Source organism: Cibotium barometz, chromosome 34 (genome assembly GCF_041138505.1).
Source record: "Cibotium barometz isolate CiBa-2024 chromosome 34, ASM4113850v1, whole genome shotgun sequence".
Classification (NCBI taxonomy): Eukaryota; Viridiplantae; Streptophyta; class Polypodiopsida; order Cyatheales; family Cibotiaceae; genus Cibotium; species Cibotium barometz.
The window spans coordinates 33485937-33507196 of NC_141079.1; the positions used below are offsets into that span (position 1 = coordinate 33485937).

The window sequence follows — 21260 nt, forward strand, 5'->3', positions numbered from 1 at the left end:
GCCAAGGAGGTTAGAGTGGAGAGCGGCTCAGCAAGTTTGGCATTAGAATTGTATGGATACAAGCCATATGAGAGAGAGCAGGTAGAATAAAGAACTTCAAGGCTTATTGACCATTGCTATAGAGGCACATTTAAGGTTATCTCACATTTAAGGTTGTCTAGGGTGAGTAGGTGCAAACACTAGAGTGAATTGTCATCAAGAATTGAGCACACGACTAAGTGAATTGTCATCAAGAAATTAGTAGGAAGAAAAGGGGCCAAACCTTTAACGATCCTTATAAAAAATATATTAAAAATATAAAAATAATGGATAAGGTAGTGAATCATAGACCTTTAACTCCAACTTCACTCCAATTTGAGAGAGAGAGAGAGAGAGAGAGATCTTAGAATTTTGATACCAATTTGAAAGAGAGAGAGATAGAGAGAGAGGAACCTTGTAGAGGAATGTTTAAAAGCTTGCTCATGGAGATTTGTTTGTGTCTATGTGTGTTGTGTACCCTCCTTTACTCCACACTAAGGTCATGTACACTAAGTGAGACAATTGGCCATCACCTAGTGTGATGACATAATATCCACCTAGTATGGTTAAAGAAAAGATGAGGGAAATGACAATAAAAAGGAATGAAAATAAATGATTAGCAATGAGTGACCAATTGAATTGATAGTTTTTAATAGATGAGAAAAGTGATTTTTCATAAACCCAAGAGGAAATCAAAATCATACAAAGGAATAACTTAATCTTAGGTATAAAAAGACATAGAGTAAGATATTTGGATACAAGGTTCCTAGAAATTAAGGACTTATAATGATAAGAATCTATAGAGGCACATAAAATCTTCAATATTAAATATTAAAAATATTAATGTTTTCAATAAGAATCTCCTTGTCAAGAGAATAGCTCAATTTCATGTTGCGTACAATAGCCTCAAAAACCAAGAAGAAAGGTTGTGAGACTTCTACCCCTCTATCTATGGTAGCAGAATCACACTAAGGATAAGGAGACTCACTAGAGGCCTCATATCACCATGTCCTAATGCTTGGCTATTTTGTTAGCTCCTTGCAATCTGACTATAACAATCCTTACGCAGGAAAGGTTGAATGATACCTCCCTTCATGATTCTCACAAATAAGTCACATTGAGCGGCTCCTTCATGCTCAATAAGATGTGACTCCTCAATTATGGAGGTAATTCTTCTATCCTTATTCAAGATTTACCTTTACTTGTCTCAAGTTTTTTTCTCGTTCTAAGAACCATATATATTTTTTATTTTGGAGATAAACCATCACAAGCTTTATAAGACACCATAGCTCTCCAATCAAACCGAACAAGTCGAATTCCTCTAGCCATAACATATCCTGGTGAGGTCTTCTCATGATTCTTTCCTTGCCTCTATTCTCGTCAACTTTGCTTGAAGTCCACGTACAAAGGTGGTCATTCTAAGGTACTTTTTGTATAGAAACAAGAGTCATTCTAAGGCCATTATTATCCTATTTGTTATATTCATTCCTTAAGCTTATGTACAAAAATCTCTAGGATTACTCTTAAGGACTTCTCTTCCTTAAAAGTTTGTTGAATTTATTTCATCTTGATTTTTTTTTTCAAGTTCATTTCCCTTGATATTATCTTCATAGTTCTTAAGGATTAGGCCTTTACAGATCAATCCCTACTTTTTGGTTCTTGATTTCAATTCTGGTCCTTGTTCATTCTTTTAAAAAATATTATTTGGCTACTTCTAGAGTTTACTTTTGAGATATAATACTACTCTGATTAAGGTACTCTAATATCTTGATTTAGGGATTAATTGGATGTTTCTCTCTCTAAAAACATGCTTTCCTTTGGAATGATCTAATCATATTTGATATAACTTGCTTCTCCAAAGTAAATTTAAAATTTAGGGTTTTTAACATAATCTTATGCTTAAGACTACTTGCTTAGAAGATCACTTCCCTTTCCCTCTCTAGAATCTCCTCTTCTATCTCTAGATTTTCGTCTAGAGCCTTTCTCTATCAAGAATTCTTTGTACCAATTTGAAAAAAGAATTCTAGATCTCAATCCCAAAAAATTTCCAATTGAACTAAAGTATTTATCTTAAATCAATCCTCATAGGGTCAATTGTACACATCTATGTGCACAATTTGATGTGCATAATTATGTGCACATTTTGGTACACATCTCATTTTGACCCTAAATAATATTAAAAATCAAGGCAATTTAACTTGTAGGTCCAGCCTATTAAATTTAGATACACAAACATCAAAATATAGTGTTTTATCCCTTAGTGTAAATTTTATCCTAAGGTTATATTATTAAATTAACTTTAGGTTAATCTAGTTTCATTAATCTATGATTAGGATACTAATAGGAATCTATCCATAATTCTTTTCATCGAACAATTTTATGTGTATCCTAAGTATAATTACATTTACCAATCTATCCACAATAGATCATGCATATTCCTATTGGTTTATCGCTCGTAGGCTAAGGTGAATATCTATGACCAATTAATTCTTTGTTTTTGAGGGCATGTGCAAAGAAATATCTTATTCAAAAATTTATCTAATTCATCATTCTAAACATTCCACTGCCGCAAGGAGTAAATATGCTCACTAATCTCACAAGCCAATGGATTTTAGAAGTGCATTAAGAGGGGCACATGTAGTGTAAGTACGAGTGCCAAGGAGGTTAGAGTGGAGAGTGGCTCAGCAAGTTTGGAATTAGAATTGTATGGATACAAGCCATATGAGAGAGAGCAGGTAGAATAAAGAACTTCAAGGCTTATTGACCATTACCATAGAGGCACATTTAAGGTTATCTCACATTTAAGGTTGTCTAGGGTGAGTAGGTGCAAACACAAGAGTGAATTGTCATCAAGAATTGAGCACACGACTAAGTGAATTGTCATCAAGAAATTAGTAGGAAGAAAAGGGGCCAAACCTTTAATGATCCTTATAAAAAAATTATTAAAAATATAAAAATAATGGATAAGGTAGTGAATCATAGACCTTTAACTCCAACTTCACTCCAACTTTAGAGAGAGAGTGAGAGAGAGAGAGAGAGAGAGAGAGAGAGTGAATCATAGACCTTTAACTCCAACTTCACTCCAAATTGAGAGAGAGAGAGAGAGAGAGAGAGAGAGAGAGAGAGAGAGAGAGAGAGAGATCTTAGAATTTTGATCTCAATTTGAAAGAGAGAGAGATAGAGAGGGAGGAACCTTGTAAAGGAATGTTAATATCCACCTAGTATGGTTAAAGGAAAGATTAGGGAAATGACAATAAAAAGGAATGAAAATAAATGATTAGCAATGGTGACTAATTGAATTGATAGTTTTTAATAGATGAGAAAAGTGTTTTTTCATAAACCCGAGGAAATCAAAATCATACAAAGGAATAACTTAATCTTAGGTCTAAAAAGACATAGAGTAAGATATTTGGATACAAGGTTCCTAGGGATTAAGGACTTATAATGATAAGAATCTATAAACGCACACAAAATCTTCAATATTGAATATTAAAAATATTAATGTTTTTAATAAGAACCGCCATGTCAAGAGAATAACTCAATTTCATGTTGCGTACAATAGCGTAAAAAACCAAGAAGAAAGGTTGTGAGACTCCTACCCCTCTATCTATGGTAGTGAAATCACACTAAGGATAGGGAGACTCACTCGAGGCCTCATATCACCATGTCCTAATGCTTGGCTATTCTGTTAGCTCCTTGCAATCTAACTAGAACAATCCTTACGCAAGAAAGGTTGAATGATGCCTCCCTTCAGGATTCTCACAAATAAGTCACATTGAGCGGCTCGTTCGCGCTTAATAAGATGTCATGACTCCTTGATTATGGAGATAAACCATCACAAGCTTTATAAGACACCATAGCTCTTGAGTCGAACCGAACAAGTCAAATTCCTCTAGCCATAACATATCATGGTGAGGTCTTCTCATGATTCTTTGTTTCTTGGGATGATTTCCAAGCCTCTATTCTAGTCAACTTTGCTTAAAGTCCTTCATGTACAAAGATGGTCATTCTAAGGTACTTTTTGAATAGAAACAAGAGTTATTCTAAGGCCATTATTATCCTATTTGTTATAGTCATTCCTTAAGCTTATGTCAAAAATCTCTAGGATTACTCTTAAGGACTTCTCTTCCTATAAAGTCTCTTGAATTTATTTCATCTTGTTTTTTTTCCAAGTTCATTTCCCTTGATATTATCTTCATAGCTCTTAAGGATTAGGCCTTTACATATCAATCCCTACTTTTTGGTTCTTGATTTTAATTTTGGTCCTTATTCAATATTTTAAAAAATATTATTTGGCTACTTCTAGACTTTACTTATGAGATATAATCCTACTCTTGATTAAGGTACTCTAATCTCTTTATTTAGGGATTAATTGTATGTTTCTCTCTCTAAAAACATGCTTTCCTTTGGAATGATCTAATCATATATAATATAACTTGATTCTCTAGAGTAAAATTAAATTTTAGGGTTTTGAACATAATCTTATCCTTAAGACTACTTACTTAGAAGATCACTTCTCTTTTCCTCTTTAGAATCTCCTCTTCTATCTCTAGATTTCTCCGTCTAGAGCCTTTCTGTATCGAGAACCCTTTGTACTAATTTGAAAAAAGAAATCTAGATCTCAATCCTAATAATTTTGAGAAGTTAAATAATGATCATCATGGCAAGTAAGGGAAGCACTAAGTCAAGCTATGCAAGTTCAAAACATAACAATTTTGCAATTGGTATATCATTCCACTGACGCAAGGAGTAAATATGCTCACTAATCTCACAACCCAATTGATTTTAGAAGTGCATTAAAAGGGGCACATGTAGTGTAAGTATGAGTGCCAAGGAGGTTGGAGCGGCTCGACAAGTTTGGCATTAGAATTGTATGGATACAAGCCATAGGAGAGAGAGTAGGTAGAATAAAGAACTTCATTAAGAATTGAGCACATGACTGAGTGAATTATCATAAAAAAAATTGATTCCTTTTCGTAGGAACAAAAGGGGCCAAACCTTTAACGATCCTTCTTAAAAAATTATTAAAAATATAAAACTAATGGATAAGGTAGTGAGTCATAGACCTTTAACTCCAACTTCACTCCAAATAGAGAGAGAGAGAGAGAGAGAGAGAGAGAGAGAGAGAGAGAGAGATCTTAGAATTTTGATACTAATTTGAAAGAGAGAGATCTTAGAATTTTGATACCAATTTGAAAGAGAGAGATCTTAGAATTTTGATACCAATTTGAAAGAGAGAGAGATAGAGAGAGAGGAACCTTGTAAAGGATTGTTTAAAAACTTGCTCAAGGAGACTTATTTGTGTCTATGGGTGTGTGTGTGTGTGTGCCCTCCTTTACTCCACACTAAGGTCATGTACATTAGGTGAGACAATTGGTCATCACCTAGTGTGATGACGTAATATCCACCTAGTATGGTTAAAGGAAACATGAGGGAAATGACAATAAAAAGGAACGAAAAGAAATGATTAGCAATGAGTGACTAATTAAATTGATAGTTTTTAATAGATGAGAAAAGTGAGTTTTCATAAACCCAAGAAGTAATCAAAATCATACAAAGGAATAACTTGATACAAGTATAATATCTAGATATTTAGGTGGCTTGTACTAAAACATGGCTATGGCATTGGAGTAAAGAAAGAGAGAGAGAAGAGAGAAAGACATTACACAAATAAAGAGATAGTTTTGCACGACTCAAATGATGTGACTTGTGTTGTATTTCTTCACTCAAGTATAATGCTTTTGTAGGCTTTAGAGCCTCTCTTGCATTACATCATTGATTAGGTCAATAAAGGTATAATATCTAGATATTTAGGTGCACCACTCTAAGAGTGGGGTGACACGCACACATATATGACAATGCTTTTGTAGGCTTTAGAGCCTCTCTTGCATGATATCATTGCTTAGGTCAATACAAGTATAATATCTAGATATTTAGGTGGACCACTCTATGAGTGGGGTGACACACACATACATATGTTGCTTTTTTATAGGCTATTCAGACACAGTTATCCTTTTCTACTTGGATAAGGCCTATTCTCCAACACTCACCCTCAAGCGGTTGTCCTAGTACACACTTTATCTATGCGAATGCGGCTGTAAATGGACTGGTTAAAGCAAAGGTGTGGGTTCGATCCGTACTCTCTATGGTGTTGCACATCCATGTAACCGGAGTTGTGGGTGTGTGAGTAGTGTATGTAAACCCATGATTCTTGAATTTTTTTTTTAAATAAAAAAAGACATAGTTTCATTAGAAGTTGTGCATGATTCTATCCTAGAAGTAGAGTACAATGGTATCAAGCCACATTATGTGTAGTAGACCTTTAAAAGGTCCACGAGTCTCCATACTCAACAAAGTTTGCATCTTCTAAGTGATGGAGTCCCATGCATTTTTTTTAGAAGGATGGGAGTAATAGAGACAAAATAAGATCTAGAGAAAAAAAAATCCCATTTTAAACTAGATGGGAAAAATCTAATTGGTTATACTCTTCTTCCTGTTTTGCAAGTATGTGCTAGTATTGCCTAAAAATACCAATACTTCTACTAATCTATTACAGGGATAACACCCTCCCTCCACGTGGCAACTTTTTTAGGCCTGTTTTCATTTCTAGGTATTCTAGGCTCTGGACAGTGTCAGTTAAGTGGCATCTTCTAGGCTCTGACAGTGTCAAGTAAGTGGCAGCTTTATTTCAAATTTCAAACTCTAACCACATGCCAGCTCATTTCTGACAGAGAGAGCCGTTTAGAGAGAGCCGTTTAGAGAGAGAGAGAGAGAGAGAGAGAGAGAGAGAGAGAGAGAGAGAGAGAGAGAGAGAGAGAGAGAGAGAGAGAGAGAGAGAGAGAGAGCCATATTGTTGTAGCCAACGTAATTCTCTTGAAATGGCAATTGCTTTGTAAGTTGGGCCACCAACCCCACACCACCCGTGGAAAGAAGAGGTGCATGGCGATCTTTTGGCAGAAACAATGGCTTCTTCCCCAGTTTCTATAAAGGTAATTGATTCTCTAGCTAGCTTGCAACCCCCAGATTGTAGTAACGTTGAAGTAATTGTCTGCAGAGCAGCAGCAGAGCAGCTCTCCTGTGTGGAGAAGTTGTTTAAAATAGTGATCATTAAGGAGGTGAAGGATAACCAGTTCGTGACACCGTTGCAATCGAGTGTGAGAGACAAGCTCGCATACGTGGACAAGTACAAGGAGGTAATTTCTCTCTCTCTATCTCTCCGTCTCTCCCCCTTGCAAATTGCGAAAAAAAGAGGGGGAGATAGGGTTGGCGTTAGAGTGTATAGAGAGAGGGGGGTTGGTTTTGGAGTGTAGAGAGAGAGAGAGAGAGAGAGAGAGAGAGAGAGAGAGAGAGAGAGAGAGAGAGAGAGAGAGAGAGGTGTTGGGGCCTGCAGTTGCCTCTCCCAGGCGATGGTGGCGAGGAGGCTGGATGCTGTGCGAAAGCGAATGGGGTGGGGTGGTGGAGAGAGTGAGTGCTGCAAGCTGGTGTGTAGAGAGAGAGAGAGAGGTTTTGGAGTGTAGAGAGAGAGAGAGTGGTGTTATAGTAGAGAGAGAGAGAGGGGTGGGTGTAGCAACGAGAGAGAGAGAGAGAGAGAGAGAGAGAGAGAGAGAGAGAGAGAGAGAGAGAGAGAGAGAGAGAGAGAGAGAGAGAGGCAAGTGTTGGGAAGTGCAGAGACACAGAGAGAGAGAGAGAGTGAGGTGTGATGGGCCACAGCTGCAATGTGCAGAGAGAAAGAGGCGGGTGTATGGGAAGTGCACAGAGAGAGAGAGAGAGAGAGAGAGAGAGAGAGAGAGAGAGAGAGAGAGAGAGAGAGAGAGAGAGAGAGAGAGAGAGAGGGCTGTAACTACAGTGTGTAGAGAGAGAGGCGGGTGTTGGGAAGTGGACAGGAGAGGTCTCTGAGGTGTGATGGGCCGCAACTACAATGTGCAGAGAGAAATAGGCGGGTGTTGGGAAGTGCAAAGATAGAGAGAGAGAGAGAGAGAGAGAGAGAGAGAGAGAGAGAGAGAGAGAGAGAGAGGAGAGAGAGAGAGAGAGAGAGAGAGAGAGAGAGAGGGCCGCAACTACAGTGTGTAGAGAGAGAGGCGGGTGTTGGGAAGTGGATAGAGAGAGAGAGAGACTTCTCTTGTCCAGAGGATGGGTTGGACGAGTTGAAGGTTGGGGGAGTGTACGTGTAGATGAAAGGACGGGCTGGAAACTGATCTCTTCTTCTTCTGCAATTGTGAGTAGGCGGTCAAAAATGGGTAACTGTAGGGGTGCAAGACATCCAATGAAATGCAAGGAGATGGATGGTGCTCAATTTGTGCATGTCACTTGAGTGCACACGAGGAAGGTGAGGTGAAGTGACCGGGCGAGAAAAAAAACACGGAATTTCACTGTCATAAAAAGGGCACGTCAGGTGAAAGAAAAATTACATAAAAAACCTTAATTTTTGTCTACTTGGCTACTTCTCGTCGAAGATTGGCTACGCCACTTCTTAGTATATATAAAAGAAGACACATATCTCTCCACATGCATATGTATGCCAAGTTTGGTGCTCTATTCAAAGCACACGAAGTTTTCGAGGAGCTCTCTTAGTGGATATACATATGCAAAATGTGGTGCCTTGATATACAAACATGCCCATTACCAATATGGGCTTCAAATTATTAAAGGCTCACTCTATGGTTACCATTCCACTCCCGTGCGGACGGGTTGGGAGACTAGGCATGTGGGCGGTAGAGGAGCAAGTGACAAAGAAGAACAAATTCCTGATGCAATTGTCTAGCAAGGGTTCTTGGCCAATGCCTTGGTGAACATACATGCATATCAAATGAATGATGCTTGCAATAGCAGCACAAGTGTTCGATGGGCTACAAATTAAGGCCTGCCTTCATGGTATACATTCCTCCCTGTCGGGAGGACGGGTGGGAGACTAGTATAAATAGTTGAAGGATTTCAAAGAAGTTCATTAATTTAGTGTGACATTCAAATTAAGTTTGATAAATCTTTTATCTAGGGCCTTCCTCACTTGGCAAGAAAAGCAAAAAGAAGAAGAGTAATGACCTTGAAAACAAAAAAAAACAATAAAGAAGTTAATATTATTTTCACATTTTTCCATGAAAAAGCGTGTCAAAACAAAAAAAGAGGGAAAAGATTTAAGAAAAAGTTGATAATATAGCAAGTTTTTTTTTTCGTTTTTGTATTATAGTGTAAATTTTGACGGGCATTTTAAAAATTGGCAAGTATTTTATGACGTATGCGCAGCGTTACAAGCGTTGAATGATGAGACCCTCCCTTCATGATTGCTCTACGGATGCCACGCCTACAAGCACCGTGAATGATGAGACCCTCCCTTCATGCTGCTTCACGTACGAATGATGAGACCCTTGCCCCCTCAGCTTTATCTTACACGGGGTCTAAGGCATGGGATCAAGGGCGCCCACCAAAAGACAACCCCGTCGCTTGATTTCGTCCGTTGATCCTGGAAAAATTAATCTCGGGATAAAAATTAATCTCGGGATCCCGAGATTAATTTTTAAGTTTTGAATATCGGGTTGAAAAGGCGGCGAAAGGGTACACACAATCATTAAAGGCTGAGCATTCAGAAAAGATTTCATTCTCTTAAAGAATATTTGGTGGAATTTAATGCCAAGACCTATGGAGTAAATGCCACGAACTACCAAACTAATCTCGGGATCCCATAATCTCGGGATCCCGAGATTAATTTTTACAGGAAAAAGTTTCCTATTGCGCTTTTCTTTTTTTCTCCTTCATTCTTCTTCATGTTTGTTGTAGGGTTCTTACAAGAAGCTAAGAGGCCCATTATGGTGGTATATCTACATACTCATAAGGTACTTCACTAAATAGCATTCGTTGTTCTGTTTACATAAATGCAACAATGGATTATGTATTTGAAGAGGAGAGTAGTGATGACAACACTTCAAATGAATCTAGTGAGGATTTTAGTGATGAAGAGCTTGGGTTAAATGACACCCTAAACGAACATGAGAGTGTGTCAAATGATGAGGGTCCTTACACAGACCTTATGATTTTTTCTAAATAATCATCAATTTTTGTGTATAATAGTGCATTGTATCTTATATAGATGGATGGAAAATACATTGTCGGTCAATGTGCTAGAGCAAACGTGGTTTGTGGATAGCCTATGGCGAGCGTTCCTTGGCCGAAAACAAAAAAACGAGAATACAATGGCTAATTTTTTGGGTACGCCCGATCTTGGGCGTAAAGTCTTCACATTCTTTCCTGTCATTGATAGGTAAAGTAATATATTTTGTGCTCAAAGTATATATCATTTAGGCACAAAGTATCTAGGTGGAAAGCTTTGTTTTTCTAACGCTATGAAAAATTTAGGGCACATTGGACTTTGCTTGTTCTCTACAATCCTCATTGTATGCGATTGCCTAGCCTACCAAGGAGGCGTTCTTGTATTTTAAGTTTTGACTCCCTTGGTATGCGCTCGTCACAAAAGTATCACGACCATCTATACAGGTATGTTATGATATTTCAAGCATTTATAAGTTGTACCTATTACACAGATCTCTAAAAAGTGGCATTTTTTTAGGACACTTGTCCATTTTGGTAGTTTCTGTAGTGATCCAATCGTTAAAATGGAGCTTTTGAATCCAACAGAAGAAATAGGATGCGAGTCTTATGAGGTAGATATCTCTTAGAAGCAATTATCTATAATAACTAGCTATAATTAGGAACTCATATGGTTGTTTGGATGCAGATTCCACAACAGCCAAATGCGTATGACTGCGGATTTTATGTGATGGCAGTCATGTGGTTTCTAATCAAAGGAGGATTGGATGATTGTCGACCCAAAACTTGGGTGGGTTTAAATAATCATTTATATTATGAAGGGTGTTAGCTTGTGAGTAATTAAAGACTAACATTCTTTTTTTCAGCTTTCAAAAGGATGGTTTAAGCATGAAGATGTGGACAGACTAAAGAAGAACCTTTTTGAGTGGATCCAGAGTGCTGTAGAGAGAGTGCCGATGTCGAATTCTCCCTAAGGATGGACATATTTTACACTTTTATTACGGCTTTATAGTTTATGGTTATGGTCTTTTTAGTGGTTTTCCATGGTTTTGTTGGATTATTATCATAGTATTGTTATGTCAATGACGATTCGGGATACGGTTGATGGTCTCAAGTATGGTTATGGTTATGTGATCATATATGGTAATGGTTATGGTTAATGATCTCAAATATAGTTATGGTCTTGTTGGTTATGTTGTAAGTCTCAAATATGGTTATGTTCATGATCTCAAATATGGTTATGTTGTTGGTCTTAAGTATGGTTATGGTTATGTGATCAAATATGGTTATGGTTATGGTTAATGGTCTCAAATATGGCTATGGTTATGGTCTTGTTGGTTATGTTGTAAGTCTCAAATATGGTTATGGTCTTGTTGGTTATAGTTTTGGTCATGAGATCTTGTTGGTTATGGTCTCAAATATGGTTATGTTGTTGGTCTCAAGTATGGTTATTGTTATGATCAAATATGGTTATGGTTATGGTTAATGGTCTCAAATATGGTTATGGTTATGGATACTTTGCTTGCATAGGTCTTGTTTAATTATGATTATGGTCTCAAATATGGTTATGGTCTCAAATATGGTTATGTTGTTGGTCTCAAGTATGGTTATGGTTATGATCAAATATGGTTATGGTTATGGATACTTTGCTTGCATAGGTCTTGTTTAATTATGATTATGGGCTCTCTACAACTATGATTACGATCCCCCTATGACTATGGTTTTGTTTACTTATGATTATGGTCTCTTTAGGACTATGATTATGGTCTAGTGAGGATTATGGTCTTTCTGGTTAGGGTAATAAGTGTGCACATGGTTTTGGTTATGGTCTATAAGTATTAAACTTGGTTCTAGTTTTGATGACTGTTCTCTGTGAAAACTAATCTCGGGATCCCGAGTTTAGTTTTTCCAGAGCCTTAATGTTGTGCTCTGGAAAAATTAATCTCGGGATCCCGAGATTAATTTTTCCAGAGAATAGCCTTGAACAACATTTAGGCTCTGGAAAAATTAATCTCGGGATCCCGAGATTAATTTTTCCAGAGCCTAAATGTTGTTCAAGGCTATTCTCTGGAAAAATTAATCTCGGGATCCCGAGATTAATTTTGCCAGAGTCTTAATGTTGTTTAAGGCTATTCTCTGGAAAAATTAATCTCGGGATCCCGAGATTAATTTTTCCAGAACCACTATAATGCTCATGGCTATTCTCTGGAACAATTAATCTCGGGATCCCGAGATTAAGTTTTCCAGAGAACAGTCATCAAAACCAGGTCTTGTTTAATACTTATAGACCCTAAACCAAAACCAGTTGTAGAGAGGTCATAATCATAATTAAACAAGACCTATGCAAGCAAAGTACCCTAACCAACGATGAATTAAACTTGTAACCTTTGTAATAGAATTGAAATTAGTAGAGAGACAAAAGATGCACATATAACTTTAAAATTGAGATCAAGTCAAATATATGTTTAGATGAAATCCAAAATTTGAGGTACATGTCCAGTGTACATGAGTATGATTCTAAATTGAGATGCCCTGATTTGTTGCAATTGTGCAACATTAGAACTTAATATGAATATTCTCTCTTCATCTTTGGAAGACCCATACTGACATGAAGAAATGATACCCATAAAACTATCATTATCATTACATACTTGAATAGATTTTCCAAGAAGACACTTCTCTGCTCCTTCACTAACATGTCTCCTAGACAAAGGTAGTAATGCATGGCAGGTATGGCATGAGAAGATAGCTATAGGATCCACCAATAGTGTTTTGGTGCAGCAATGTGGACACCATATGCGAGGAAATCTATCAAAACGAACTCGACTTCTACCACGTTGATGCCTTTTTCGAAGAACACCACTTTGGCATGTTGGCTTTTTTGGTTGACTTGAAGAGGCTACAACATCCATAGTAATCACATCATCATCTTCATTGCGTGGTTTTCCGTGGCCAAGACGCGTTTGAGTCACATGCGCTTGAATAAGTCGGACATTTCCTCGAGCTGGCATGTTGATTTTCCCTGGTGTCATCACGGATAAGAGTAGATCCTCAGTAGCCCTCAATTGTGCTAGAGCAGCTTTCATCTCCCTTGGATCTTTTGTAGGCGCTACTTGCTCAATTGTGGAGAGGATTTCTTTAAGCTTTCCAATATGCTTGGACAATTCCTCTATTGTCACATGGTCATGTGTATCATGACACGTTGCAGTATTGACATCATCAACCACTTCAAAAGGGTTTTCATCTCCATTATCCACTGTAGGAAGCAATTGCTGTAATTCTGGAAAATGTTGTAATACTATCAAGCGAATACCATAAATGTGCTTGCATTGGGAGCTCCAATCAGGACAATCACAGTAGTTGCTTTGCAAATTCACATGGTACCATAAGCTCGGAGTAGAGACACTTTGAATCTTGAACAATAATGACATAGAGTTAACTACCTCCACACATGATGGATTGTCCTTGAATCTCTGTAATAATTGCTCTCCGGCATGCAATCTTGAGGTATGTCTTTTTGAGGAGCCACGGGTTGAAAATCGACCTGAGTCAGCTGCATAATAAATAAGAAATGGCTTAATGTATGTAAATCATAACATTCAACTCCATGCTTTTGACTAAATAGATGGGACTTCGATATCAACGACTCACCTATTTCTTGCTTTTGCCTAAAGAACCTTGTTAATGTTCCACCCATGCGGTTGCCAGTCTTTGAATCACCGATGAGCGCATGTAGTAGCTCGACAATTGATCGATTAATACGAGCTTCTAGAAGAGTGTATTTGATATATTGCCATAATCTTTCAATCAAATTTGTTGTATCAACATTGCCATAGTTGAACATTCGTCCAAATTTTGGCCACCGTGTTTTCCACATGCAATTAGGTCCGCACCAACCATTTGTGACATATCGAAGCACATTAGGATGAGATGAATACCTTCGCAGGAGATCTTGGTAGCGTCCCTCAAAATCTTCTATGGTAGCACATTGCATTAAATTAGACATCAAAGAATAAATTTCATTTCGCTTCTCTTTTGGGACCTGGATATCAAAATGGGTTAGGATAAGTAAGTATTACTTCAACAAACTCCAAAGAAGAGCGACGAAAGTTGTGCTTGCATACTTGTGGAAGTAGATTCTCCACCCATGCCTTCTTTGCATGAAACCAACAAAGTAGCACATGACATGCAATTTGTCTTGGAATCCCATTATCATCGAGAATCCAAGAGTGAGGATCTTCATTTACAGCTTGGGTTATAGCCTCAAGTTCTTGTTGGCATTTATCAATAACCAAAGCACTAGGCCTTACACTACCCATCCTTTGCATAATTATTTTTAGTGTCATCTCTAGAGCAATGACCTCATGATGAGACCCTGGATCACATGAACACATCATAAACCATATTGGCATGCCAACACCAAGTTGATTTGGTATTACTGCAGCAAATAAAGGCGCTTTTGCTTTCCACTTCTTCTTGGCTTGCCTCCTCTATGACAAATGTAGTCTACCATGGTCTTAGAAGAACCATATGTCTTTGTTGATCTCACCATTATTAATCTAGCATTGTACTCAATCATTATACTCTTTAACTGCTCCTGTACCTTAAATTTAGTAGTGCTTATTACTTTTGAAAGATCCTGAGATTGTGGAACGGTATTACATTTAGGGCGTTTACATCCGCATGCATTGATAAACTCTTTAATGTAGGATTGGGGAATTCCATGCTTTTGAATACCAATGTACCATGTTGACTTGATTTTGTCTATTGTATCACTGAGACTGCGGTGAGCACTATCACTTTCACTTTGATGTGCTCCAACAACAATACTCTCCCAATCCTCAATACATGAGATCCTCAGATTAGGCGTGTCTTTTAGACAAAGACAATGACTATTGTCTTCCTTAGTTCTAAGGACCAACGCATCTTTCAATCTTCGCCACTTTTTCAAATCAAGCAATGGACTACAAACCTTGAGATCTTCTAATGATAGGGAAACATCATGCTGTAATGCTCTTATCATTAATTCATACGTACTTCTATTAAAATATAAATAAGTTTGAGATACATGTGCAAGTGGATCGACCCAATTTTTTTGATAAGAGTCATGCCCATGGTGGGTGTCATTATGAGGACCCTCATCATTTGACACACTCTCATGTTCGTTTAGGGTGTCATTTAACCCAAGCTCTTCATCACTAAAATCCTCACTAGATTCATTTGAAGTGTTGTCATCACTACTCTCCTCTTCAAATACATAATCCATTGTTGCATTTATGTAAACAGAACAACGAATGCTATTTAGTGAAGTACCTTATGAGTATGTAGATATACCACCATAATGGGCCTCTTAGCTTCTTGTAAGAACCCTACAACAAACATGAAGAAGAATGAAGGAGAAAAAAAGAAAAGCGCAATAGGAAACTTTTTCCTGTAAAAATTAATCTCGGGATCCCGAGATTATGGGATCCCGAGATTAGTTTGGTAGTTCGTGGCATTTACTCCATAGGTCTTGGCATTAAATTCCACCAAATATTCTTTAAGAGAATGAAATCTTTTCTGAATGCTCAGCCTTTAATGATTGTGTGTACCCTTTCGCCGCCTTTTCAACCCGATATTCAAAACTTAAAAATTAATCTCGGGATCCCGAGATTAATTTTTATCCCGAGATTAATTTTTCCAGGATCAACGGACGAAATCAAGCGACGGGGTTGTCTTTTGGTGGGCGCCCTTGATCCCATGCCTTAGACCCCGTGTAAGATAAAGCTGAGGCTGGGCGACGAAGCGCCAGCCGAGGGCGAGCAGGTAGAGGAAGCTCTTGTTGCGGCAGCTGTGCACCAGCACATAGGCCCGCAGTCATACGCATTTGGCTGTTGTGGAATCTGCATCCAAACAACCATATGAGTTCCTAATTATAGCTAGTTATTATAGATAATTGCTTCTAAGAGATATCTACCTCATAAGACTCGCATCCTATTTCTTCTGTTGGATTCAAAAGCTCCATTTTAACGATTGGATCACTACAGAAACTACCAAAATGGACAAGTGTCCTAAAAAAATGCCACTTTTTAGAGATCTGTGTAATAGGTACAACTTATAAATGCTTGAAATATCATAACATACCTGTATAGATGGTCGTGATACTTTTGTGACGAGCGCATACCAAGGGAGTCAAAACTTAAAATACAAGAACGCCTCCTTGGTAGGCTAGGCAATCGCATACAATGAGGATTGTAGAGAACAAGCAAAGTCCAATGTGCCCTAAATTTTTCATAGCGTTAGAAAAACAAAGCTTTCCACCTAGATACTTTGTGCCTAAATGATATATACTTTGAGCACAAAATATATTACTTTACCTATCAATGACAGGAAAGAATGTGAAGACTTTACGCCCAAGATCGGGCGTACCCAAAAAATTAGCCATTGTATTCTCGTTTTTTTGTTTTCGGCCAAGGAACGCTCGCCATAGGCTATCCACAAACCACGTTTGCTCTAGCACATTGACCGACAATGTATTTTCCATCCATCTATATAAGATACAATGCACTATTATACACAAAAATTGATGATTATTTAGAAAAAATCATAAGGTCTGTGTAAGGACCCTCATCATTTGACACACTCTCATGTTCGTTTAGGGTGTCATTTAACCCAAGCTCTTCATCACTAAAATCCTCACTAGATTCATTTGAAGTGTTGTCATCACTACTCTCCTCTTCAAATACATAATCCATTGTTGCATTTATGTAAACAGAACAACGAATGCTATTTAGTGAAGTACCTTATGAGTATGTAGATATACCACCATAATGGGCCTCTTAGCTTCTTGTAAGAACCCTACAACAAACATGAAGAAGAATGAAGGAGAAAAAAAGAAAAGCGCAATAGGAAACTTTTTCCTGTAAAAATTAATCTCGGGATCCCGAGATTATGGGATCCCGAGATTAGTTTGGTAGTTCGTGGCATTTACTCCATAGGTCTTGGCATTAAATTCCACCAAATATTCTTTAAGAGAATGAAATCTTTTCTGAATGCTCAGCCTTTAATGATTGTGTGTACCCTTTCGCCGCCTTTTCAACCCGATATTCAAAACTTAAAAATTAATCTCGGGATCCCGAGATTAATTTTTATCCCGAGATTAATTTTTCCAGGATCAACGGACGAAATCAAGCGACGGGGTTGTCTTTTGGTGGGCGCCCTTGATCCCATGCCTTAGACCCCGTGTAAGATAAAGCTGAGGCCCTTGCCCCTTCTTCTTCCTCCTCGTCTCCTTCTTCTTCTACAAGTTTATTAAAGTAGTTCGTAGCCTCCTCTTCTTCTTGCTTCTCTTCTCCTTCTTCTTCTACAAGTTCATTAAAGTAGTTCGTAGCCTCCTCTGGGCTCTTTCTGTGACGACCTCTACCTAGCTTTCTCCTCGCTCGTCACTGTGTTGATCCCTGTTCGCTTGCTTGCTTGATTTCTGAATAGAAAAGCTTTGTTTGCTCGCTAGCTTGCTCTCCACGCTCGCAGTACAAGTTGCAATCTAGAAGAAATGAAGAGATGCATCGTCAATTGGCTGTGTTGCCGCCCCAAAGAGCCCGCCACTGCCAAGTTGCCTGTCATCTTCGAGGAGAAGGAAACGACTCTAGAGGACCTTCACAGATTGTTGGCTGACATCAAAGAGCAGGTCCAACAGCACTCCTTGCTTCCTATATATATAGATTGAGTAGCAAATTTGAATAAGTTGTGGGTTTGTTAATTCGGGGATAGCTGGAGCTTATTGATTTTATAGGAGGATAATGTTTTTCCTGACCGTTCAATCGAGCTTCTTTTTGAATACACTTCAGCTTGGCCGTCTGGAGCTGGCGGATCACCCCTCAAATATTCATCGTTTAGCGTCACACTGGGACTCTTATAAAGGGCAGACCACGTCTTTCATGGAGACTCTTCCCAAAGCTTTTACTAGTGAGGTAAGTAGTGACCATATTATCGTTTGATGGCATGCCATGATCATGAGCATCTTCTCCTTTTGATTGATGGCTGCATGGTGTCGTCGTAACCCCCCTTTAATGTGTCACGTAGGTTGCTGAGACGGGTAAAACCTTACTTTTGCCTCTATTGAAGGAAGCCCTCGGAGGACTTGGTGGAGTGCATTGGGTGGCTGTTGGGTTCTCTTTGATCGCTTGGTCACTTGAAAGGATCGATGCCACTGCGCAGAACTGGAAGGACTGTTTACGACTTCTACGTAGAATAGTTTCTCTACTGGAAAACACGAAAGAGATATGGCAGGCCAGTATCAAGGATGATGACATCAAGGTTCTCCAAGATAGCGTACAAACAGCATTCCAGTGTGCTATCATATGTAGCTCCATGGTGCAGGGCGATGGTCCCAAGCATCTTTTGTTAAGGTAAGATGCATGTAATTAAAGGGGCTAGGCGATAATCAGTATTTCTGAAAGTAAGCAAAGACTCCTTCGCAATGCAGACTTAATAACAAGAGTTGTGAGGTTGTAGGTTCTTTAAGGCTTCAATGATCCAAGACGCAATAGCTGGTTTGGAGGAGGATTTGGATGGAGCATTCGAAGAAATCAGAAGACACATGGATAAAATTAGGTTTCGTGAGGGTCCAAGGCTACATCGTCAATATACCTTCACTCCCGTTGATGGAATAGGTACCGTGTGTATCTTGTCTCTGTACTAGATCTCTCAAAATATATGTTCGTGGGTCATAACTATTTTTGGTTGCTGGATCGTCTAAACCACATCTATTCTTTCTTACTCAATATATAAAAAGTGGTATTATAATGGTACCAGTCCCCAGTCAACATAAGAACACACTGCCTACTGCCTTCCTTGAGAGGGAATTTTTGACTACATTGCTTTGAACGATGTTAATTTGCCTTGGATGTGGACTTTTTGCAGTCGGAGGAGAGGAAGTAATGAAAAATGCCATGGCACATTTGAATAGGGATTGCAGCCAATTAGTGGTGGTTTTCCTACAGGGGATGGGAGGGATTGGAAAATCTACATTGGGGGAGGCTATCTTTTCGGAGTTCCAAAAAAAGATTAGTCCAGAAAATAAAAGTCGGTTATATCGGTGTTGTCACGTGGAGTTGCCATTGGGAATCAAGGATGATGGTCTGCAGAAAATTCAAAAGCAGATCCTGGACAAAATATGCAGGCACAGCACACCCGAAATTTCCTGTCTAAAGGATGGCGTATCACAGTTGAAAGAGGAGCTGAAAAAAATTAGTGAGCCTGTATTCTTGTACTTGGATAATGTGTTAGATATAATGAAGGAATTATGGCTCCCTGAAGCAGAATTTTTTCCGGAGGGAAGCAGGATTCTTGTAACTACAAGATACGAGCATATTTGTAAAGATCTCGCAGGGAGGCTCAAAATCAGTGGCTACCAGCCCATCATTACTGTGAAGAAGTTGCATGAGGAGCAAGCGAGAGAGCTGCTGTGGAGGCAAGTGCAGCAAGCTGGCATGCAGCATGCGGAGTGTTCACCAAATGCTGAGATGGAGGCGCTGGAGAGGGACGTGCTGAAGTTGTGCGATGGGTTACCGTTGGCGTTGACAGTGGTGGGCCGTTACATTGGGCAAAGCAATGAGCGTCCGAGGGACGTGAAGGTTTGGGAGAGAGTTGCCCAGGGCATGAGAGCAGCGGTACCTTTGGATGGAGGAGCCGAGGATCCGTTGTATTCACGTTTGCGGTTCAGCATAGACCATCTGGACCTAGAGATCAGAAAGAAATTCTTGGACATCGTCGTTGCCATCACGACGGTGGACGTGACATGGTCAAGTGCTGAGCGTCAGGTGAGCCCAAGCCACTTGGACTGTCTTCGCCAGCGTGCACTTGTGGAGAAGAGAAGTGACGACGAAGTGGCAGTGCATGACGTGCTCAAAACAATGGGGTTGCGGATGGTGGCAGACGACAAGGAGGAGATCCGTGTTAGAGGCGAGGCTGACTTGGAGGAGACTACTAACTTGGTGAGGGGGGCAGATTATGAATGGGAGTATGTTTTGACATATGTATAATTGAAGATTGAAGTTTGAAGAGTGGTGGTGTGCAGGGTGCGCTGGAGAAGGTCGTGGGGTTGATGAACGTGACAGTGGAAGTTCAGACGCTTCAGCGAATGCCGCGCTTGCGCGTTTTACAAAATGTCGAAATAAAAGGGGATTGCCAACAAGCAGCCAAGCTCAGGTACCTTACGGTGGTGCGTGAGATGTCAAGTGACACAGCCAGGCCCTTTGATTTGAGTGCATGCAGAGCCCTTAAGGAGCTCTCATGGAACGATGTTGAAAATGTGCAAGACTTGAAGGTACTTCCAGAACCTTCTACTTGCATCTCTTATTATTTTTCTTTTCTCCTAAAAAGGATAATCTGAATGAGATAGATCCTATTCGAGCTGGTGTACATTACGGCGAGCACACAGATGCTTATTCATCCATGAGCTAGACCACTTCCCATCATATCATATGATGAAGGCTTTAGGAAGAGAGGGCCTTTCAACTAGGTCTGATTTTCAAAGACTCTAAAGGCTTCGAGAGTTAAAAATTTAGGACCTTTTCTTGTCGTAAACACATGTGATAACATTATCAGCAAAAGTCAGAATACAAACTATCCACATTCTGATCTTATCCTCACATCAACACCCTGCCTAATTCTAGGCTGGGAATTTTACATCCAAAGTCCACAAGGGTCAAAATACCATTAGAGTGAATTAAGGTCTTTTTCCATGGCCCAGTTGACTGGGCCTTCTGAACTTTTGATGCAACTTGGCCAAGGATACCAATAGTTAGGTCCTTTCTTCTATAACTTGGCCACCTAAATCGGCATGACATAAGCATTGAATCGTGGGTTAGGTCCCACTTGGCTAGCTTGGATGTAAGAGATGTGCTGCCTGCATGAATCCTACATGTAAAAACTTTATATGACAGGGTCATGTTAGTGCAAAACTCAACTTTAAATATGAGCAAATAATGCATGAAAGAGATATACAATTACAAGGTATTGCACAAGTTTGGGTCCCAACCAACCCTCTCACTGGAAGTGGTCTTTACATATGTTGGTTGCTGGAAAAGTCTTACACTGCGTTACAATCAAGTACTACTTTCAAACGTACGTGAAGATGATGTAAGTTGCTGAAACTGTAGGTCTTTACATATGTTGGTTGCTGGAAAAGTCTTACACTACGTCACAATCAAGTACTACTTTCA

At 39.1% G+C, this 21260-nt stretch overlaps 4 protein-coding genes across 11 annotated transcripts in view; 3 read left to right on the forward strand and 1 right to left on the reverse strand.

Moving 5' to 3' along the window:
* Window positions 1-21260, forward strand: part of LOC147618940 (putative disease resistance protein RPP1) — a 160958-nt gene that overhangs the window by 101222 nt on the left and 38476 nt on the right. The window lies entirely within an intron of this gene.
* Window positions 10047-11249, forward strand: LOC147618943 (ubiquitin-like-specific protease 1D). Of its 2 annotated transcripts, none has more exons than XM_086774121.1 (5): window positions 10047-10270; window positions 10366-10503; window positions 10598-10670; window positions 10745-10846; window positions 10923-11249. In XM_086774121.1, exons 1-5 carry the CDS (start codon window positions 10104-10106, stop codon window positions 11028-11030), a joined length of 588 nt encoding a protein of 195 aa, XP_086630247.1. In that variant the 5' UTR covers window positions 10047-10103; the 3' UTR covers window positions 11031-11249. The 2 variants fall into 2 exon arrangements, with proteins under 2 accessions (XP_086630247.1, XP_086630246.1); XM_086774120.1 differs by having other exon boundaries at window positions 10048-10270; window positions 10577-10670.
* On the reverse strand, window positions 12522-16640 carry LOC147618944 (uncharacterized). Its single transcript, XM_086774345.1, has 7 exons — window positions 16413-16640; window positions 16180-16317; window positions 16013-16106; window positions 15807-15938; window positions 14181-14546; window positions 13708-14098; window positions 12522-13609 (listed from the first exon to the last, which is right to left on the reverse strand). The coding sequence occupies exons 1-7, from the start codon at window positions 16577-16579 to the stop codon at window positions 12522-12524; spliced, it is 2376 nt and encodes a 791-aa protein (XP_086630471.1). The 5' UTR covers window positions 16580-16640.
* The window catches only part of LOC147618945 (disease resistance protein RML1A-like), a 36406-nt gene continuing 32452 nt past the window's right edge, over window positions 17307-21260 (forward strand). For 2 of the 5 annotated variants that reach the window (XR_015262000.1, XR_015262001.1), the window contains exons 1-6: window positions 17311-17722; window positions 17883-18005; window positions 18118-18443; window positions 18550-18707; window positions 18958-20030; window positions 20114-20362. Coding sequence is in view for 3 of the 5 variants with exons in the window: in XM_086774116.1 (XP_086630242.1) it covers window positions 17588-17722; window positions 17883-18005; window positions 18118-18443; window positions 18550-18707; window positions 18958-20030; window positions 20114-20362 (2064 nt within the window). In the remaining 2 variants the exon portion in view is untranslated. Of the gene's footprint in view, window positions 17723-17882; window positions 18006-18117; window positions 18444-18549; window positions 18708-18957; window positions 20031-20112; window positions 20363-21260 lie in introns of all 5 variants that reach the window. The other 3 variants (XM_086774117.1, XM_086774116.1, XM_086774118.1) reach the window with 3 other exon arrangements.

Coding starts and splice junctions, on each gene's coding strand:
- LOC147618943 (XM_086774120.1), top strand. CDS start 10,104: ATGGAAAATACATTGTCGGTCAATGTGCTAGAGCAAACGTGGTTTGTG. Junction 10,271..10,365: donor TTCTTTCCTGTCATTGATAG/GTAAAGTAATAT, acceptor TGAAAAATTTAG/GGCACATTGGACTTTGCTTG. Junction 10,671..10,744: donor TAGGATGCGAGTCTTATGAG/GTAGATATCTCT, acceptor GTTTGGATGCAG/ATTCCACAACAGCCAAATGC.
- LOC147618944 (XM_086774345.1), bottom strand. CDS start 16,579: ATGGAAAATACATTGTCGGTCAATGTGCTAGAGCAAACGTGGTTTGTG. Junction 16,318..16,412: donor TTCTTTCCTGTCATTGATAG/GTAAAGTAATAT, acceptor TGAAAAATTTAG/GGCACATTGGACTTTGCTTG. Junction 14,099..14,180: donor TGGAGAATCTACTTCCACAA/GTATGCAAGCAC, acceptor TTTGATATCCAG/GTCCCAAAAGAGAAGCGAAA.